This window comes from Octopus bimaculoides, chromosome 10 (assembly GCF_001194135.2).
Source record: "Octopus bimaculoides isolate UCB-OBI-ISO-001 chromosome 10, ASM119413v2, whole genome shotgun sequence".
Taxonomy (NCBI): Eukaryota; Metazoa; Mollusca; class Cephalopoda; order Octopoda; family Octopodidae; genus Octopus; species Octopus bimaculoides.
Genome location: NC_068990.1, coordinates 70,108,335 through 70,114,092, shown reverse-complemented (window position 1 = coordinate 70,114,092; position 5,758 = coordinate 70,108,335). Strand labels below are relative to the sequence as shown.

Below are 5,758 nucleotides of genomic sequence, written 5' to 3'. Positions count from 1 at the left end.
ACCACCACCTACATCATCATCACCACCACCACCACCATCATCATTTAAAATCTGTTTTCCATGCTGGCATGGGTTGGACAGTTTGACAGAAACTGAGCAGCTTAAGGGCTGTTTAGGCTCCCTCTCTCGTTTGGCATTTCTAATGCCAACCACTTTACAAAGTGTACTGGGTGCTTTTGCACAGCACTGGTACAGGTGCTTTTTACATGGCACCAGCACTTACAAGCCCACAAGATTAGGGATGTTCAGCAGGAGAGGGTTACAAGGGACGAGCTGGTATGCAAGGACAACCACGCTCTTACTTAGCTTGGTATGTATTTACAAGCACAGCAAACCACTATGAGTTTCAGTCCCCTGTCATCTCCTCTGTGAGTCTCAACATTTGTAGACCCGTTCTCACCCTTTTTTCTCACGTCTTCCTTGGTCCATCTCTTCCTCATTAATTTTCCATGCTTGCATAGGTCAGATGGAATTTGTTGGAGCAAATTTTCTACAATCAGATGTTCTTCTTGTCATCAGCCTTCACCTATTTTCAAGCAAGGTAAGTTTGTTTTCTAGTGGCCAGACATATTTAATATGTAAGACTAGAAAATGAACAATATTGTTTAAAGGATGATAATGCCCATTTACAACCATCATATGATGTCATGGCAAGGGTATACACTCACACACACACACAGACGATGATGATGATGTATGGAGGACTGAGATGACGGAAGACACTACTGGGGTACTTATGGGACGAAGACCTAGAAATAATACATAGCTTTGGGCTACATGTATATAAGTTAGGTGGAAAGTTCTGAGGTTAAATTTCTTCCTTTGTCCCACATTCATTTCTGTTGAGAATGACCACAGCTACAATTCTCCTCCTCCTCCTCCTCTGCTGCCACCACCACTACCACCATCGTCATCATCATTTAACGTATATTTTCCACGCTGGCATGGGCTGAATGGCTTGACAGGAACTGGCAAAGCCAGGGGCCACACCTGGTTCCATAGTCTGTTTTAGCTTGGTTTCTATGGCTGGATACCCTTCCTAACGCCACCCACTCAACAGAGTGTACTGGGGGTACTTTTTATGTGACACCATCACCAGCACTCTTTATGTGGCACCAGCACACACACTAATACTTTTTATGTGGCACCTTGGTTTTAGCATCTCAATTCTGTTGTGGTGGGCAAGTCTTCACTGAAAACCACAGCCATTACTTGCAAGCGAGTGTGACCTGGTGGTTTGTACCACACTTTCACTAATTGTTTTAAGTACCTGAGTAGTTGTGAACAGACGCAGACATTCTCCTGGGGTCTCCTGACTTTATCTCAGCAGAACTTCAAGGATATGGCAGTTGGATGGAAAGAGGGTTGCACCAGCCATAAGCTGGTATTCATTTTTAGATAAGTAGACTGGAATAGCATAAAATGATGTACCTTGTTTAGGAACACAATATTCTACTCAGTGCAGGAATTAAACTCACAACCTTATGATTGTGAGCCTAAAATGCTAACCACTGGAGCACACACCTTCATGTTGCTCGTAAAATTAAAAAAAAAACATACAAAAAAACCTACTTCAATGCCCATCTAAAGCTCTTTTTTTCTCTTTTCTCTCCTTCCACTTACCTTTATTGTGATATTTTTCACTTCTATTACCCTCTCCTAATCACCTCTTAGTCTCTCTCTCTCATCCCCTCTCCCCCTCCCCCTCTCTGTTTCTGCTTCATATCAAATTATTGTTACTATCCTTTCTTAACATTGCAGCTCCCATTTACAAACACAATACAAATAGAGCAACCACACACCTGTGCTACCATTAATATCAATGTAGGCTGCTGGATTCACTGACTTTGGTTGAAGGTAATCATCTTCATCAACAGGTAACTGACGTGAGGTATGGAATGGTGCAGAAGGAGCCAGTTTGGGTTGAATTCCCATCATGTGGTTTGGATCAATTTCAATGATATCATCTACAATAAAAGATAATTTTTTATCACATGCCAGATATACACAATAATACCACAGAGCATATACATATGCATGTGTGTGTGTGTGTGTGTGTGTGTGTGTGTGTGTGTGTGTGTGTGTGTGTGTGTGTGTGTGAGTGAGTGAGTGAGTGAGTGTATGCGTGTATGTGTGTGAAGGTGTTTGTGTTGATCAAGTTAGTCTTTTGCTAATCTGAGTTTTATCTGTTGATACACAGGATTGGCAGTCAAGTAAAGAACTTGTCTGAAGAACTTGCCTGAAGACCTTGTCTACCCATGGATGAAACCCAGATAAGCAAGAGACTGACTTGCCCAAAAGAAATATCATTAATCTCTGCTATGGTACCAAGTACTCTTTCCTCCAATAGTCGACACTAAACAGATATATATATCTATACCTACCTAGTTATCTATTAATCTATCTATGCCATCCCCACCTCTCTCTCTATTATATATATATATCCTGCTATACTCAAAAAGACCTGTACTCCACAGAAGAAGTGTTAAGACTGGTCCCTCTAATGGTGTAAAACACTTGTGGTGGTGTCATGTAAAAATGCCCATGTGATACCACATAAAAACACCGAGCACACTTTGTAAAGTGGTTGCATTAGGAAGGGCATCCAGCTATAGAAACCATGCCAAATCAGACTGGAGTCTAGTGCAGCTCCCCAGCTCTGGTCAAACTGTCCAACCCATGCCAGCATGGACAATGGACATAAGATGATGTTGATGATGATATCAAATAAAATTTTTCACAGGCTTTTACATGTTTCCAGACATTATTTAAGGTTCAAAAAAGATAATTTAGTTAGAAAATAAGGGTTGTTGTTGTTTTAACCTAGACCAGCTCCACTCAAAGAGACCTATGATTAATGAGATTCTGCCCGTTCTTTGCTTGGATATTGTGTATTGAGGAATACATGATCCAATGTGACCTTTTTCAAAGTGGAAGAATGTGGTTTGAGAGATATTTTAAGAAGATTTTACTATTATTTCTAACAGGCAGATCATGTAGGGGGTCCCCTTTATAAAAAAATTAGGGCAATTAGATATTTTCGCACAAGAGTGTTAATCCTTAAAGTAACTTGGCTATCACTATCTTGTCTGGTTCACTGGAAACTCAGGATCAGAGAAAAGGTTTCTTTTTCCTGAGCAATGACCATGCTGGAGCACTGATGACTAAAAACAAAAAAAAAGAGTAAATAAAATAATTTATGTGAATATAGCTTATATATATTTATACTGTGTATATACCTCTGTCTCTTGAATATTTAATAGGATCGGTACTATAACGAGAATTAATGCTGTCTAAATGGCCGCGATTGGGATCCATCTGTCGTTGATGTCGAGCGGCTGCTGCTGATTCAAGATGGCCATAACGTTTTTCTCGACGTCTGTTATCAAGTTCATTTTGTTTTTCAATGCCGACATCTGGGTGAAAGACATCTTCTGGAGAATTTCCTGAAGCTATCTGTAAAAATGAATTGGACAGACATTATGAATTGGAAACCTGTACATATACTTATATATGTAACTAGTAGGAATATACATATGTGAAGGTCATTAGGGTGTTGTACATATGATGATTGAAAAAAGATGGTTTTAATTCCTGGACTGTGTTGTGCATTTGTGTTCTTGAGCTAAGCACTTTATTTCATGTTGCTTCAGTCTACTTAGATATAAACGAGTAACCCTGCAATGAACTCCTGTCCCATTCAGGAGGAATGTCATGTTCTTGATCACTTAAATGACATGGAAAATGAGTAACCAGCCTGATGAGCTGAAGACAGTAAAGTGCAATGAACTTACTTTACATGTGTGTGTGTGTGTGTGTGTGTGTGTGTGTGTGTGTGTGTGTGTGTGTGTGTGTGTGTGTGTGTGTGTGTGCATGCGCAATGTAGAGCCAAGAAGACTAAAGACATTCCCTTCCCTCTCAACAACCTGATTCTGTTCCTACCATTTTTTGTAACTTCATTTTTCACTTTTTTTTCCCCAAAGTAATTTACATTCTCTAAAATGTAATCCTGTGAAATGCTATTTCAGAATAAACTTTAAATTCTTACCTTTGTACCATCATTATTATTGTCTCCATTGCCATCTGCTGCTACTTGAGATGACTGTGGCATCAAATAATCTTCTGCTTCTACTAGTTCTTCGGGACCTTCAGTCACTAAACTTAAACTCTGGAGTAAATCCCTTTTGTCGTATGTTAAACTTGGAAGTCGCATCAGTTTATCTCCCTGAAAGAGCATACAAGATAATGTGAAATACACAACTTCCCATGGCATAAAACCAAATTTCAACCTGTTTTATAGTAACCAAAATGAAAATCCTTCATCAAAATTTCCTGCTCATTTAAATTTGTAACACCAGCTTAGTAATGGCAAATTTATTTTCATAAATTCTTCATTATTTTCAAAATTCACTAAAACAAAGCTACTATATTTCAACAAAAATATGGTAAGAAGAGGGTTAATTATGAATTTATTAAAACTTCTTTTCTGAAAATATAACCATGTGTCACACCTAAACTGAACAATTCTTTGTTGACTTATCATGTCTTTCAAGAATTCTCCAGAAAAATTAACTGATAACAAATAATTAAATTAATGGAGTTTCATTGAAATACAATTAATTATTGGGGTTATTCACATTCATATCTCTTTAAAGATAATCTCATATAATAACAGATACTAGCCATATATTTGTTTCTTATTTTAGTTATTGTGGATGAAGCTTTGGTATGAATACCACACAAATATCACACATTGCTCTTTAAACTAAATAAATAAATAAATAAATAAAAATTAATTATAAGGAAAAGATCTTCTGACAGATTTGTAAAGAAGCAGAGCTGTTAATAACTTTGAAGATAAACTGGAAAGCCCAGCTATCTGTTACAACAATAACACACACTTTAATAGACCACCCAATGTCTGGATGGCTTTATTACTATCTTCACGTTTACTTTCCAAACTCTCGTTACATTTGATAGTTTAGCACTTCAATTTTTATCACTGAATAGATTTTTTTCCTTTTTAATAAATGAGTATTTGTTTGTTTCACTAATTAATATTGCTTTGATAATTTGATGTGCATATGACTGAGAAGAATGTTCAAGATGAGAATCAATTGAAGACATATTCTATATCTTTTCTAAATTTATCAGTTTCTGGATAATTTTACTTGTTTATGTGAATCTCATAATTTAATATTTTTCAATTAGAAACACTAAGTAAATAGTCAAGAGAGAGAGGCTGGTTGTGGATATAAACTAGATATTCTCTCTTGATTTTAACTATGTACGTTAGTGTATGCACGAGAAGGTGACTGATTAATTCTCTTTCTCCTTTGATAGATAAACAGATAGATTGGGAGCTATGTAGCTAGCTAGCAAGACATATAGATAAAAATTAAACAGATTTCTTAGGCATTTAAGGTACAGAGAAAATAACTTTGAATATGACCAGACATTTCAACGTTACAATACTATTTATTTATCGATGCTTGAATCATGATCGTTGCCGCCACTGTCGTCATCGTCATCATCATCATCATCATCATCATCATCATCATTTTAACGTACACTTTTCAGTGCTGACTTAGGTCAGATGAAAATTGTCCAGACAGATTTTCTATTCATGGATGCTCTTCCTGTCATTAATTCTCACCTGTTTCCAGGTGTATGTATGTATGTATGTATGTATGTATGTTTGTGTGTATGTATGTCTATATATGTATATATATATATCTATATATATATATATATATAT

The 5,758-nt window shown here is 36.8% G+C and overlaps 1 protein-coding gene across 1 annotated transcript in view; it reads right to left on the bottom strand.

Moving 5' to 3' along the window:
• The window catches only part of LOC106882365 (epidermal growth factor receptor), a 205,829-nt gene that overhangs the window by 1,017 nt on the left and 199,054 nt on the right, over window positions 1-5,758 (bottom strand). The window contains exons 24-26 of the mRNA XM_052971277.1: window positions 4,049-4,225; window positions 3,240-3,456; window positions 1,803-1,967 (exon numbers count right to left, since the gene is read on the bottom strand). Of these exons, the coding sequence (XP_052827237.1) occupies window positions 1,803-1,967; window positions 3,240-3,456; window positions 4,049-4,225 (559 nt within the window). The remainder of the gene's footprint in view (window positions 1-1,802; window positions 1,968-3,239; window positions 3,457-4,048; window positions 4,226-5,758) is intronic.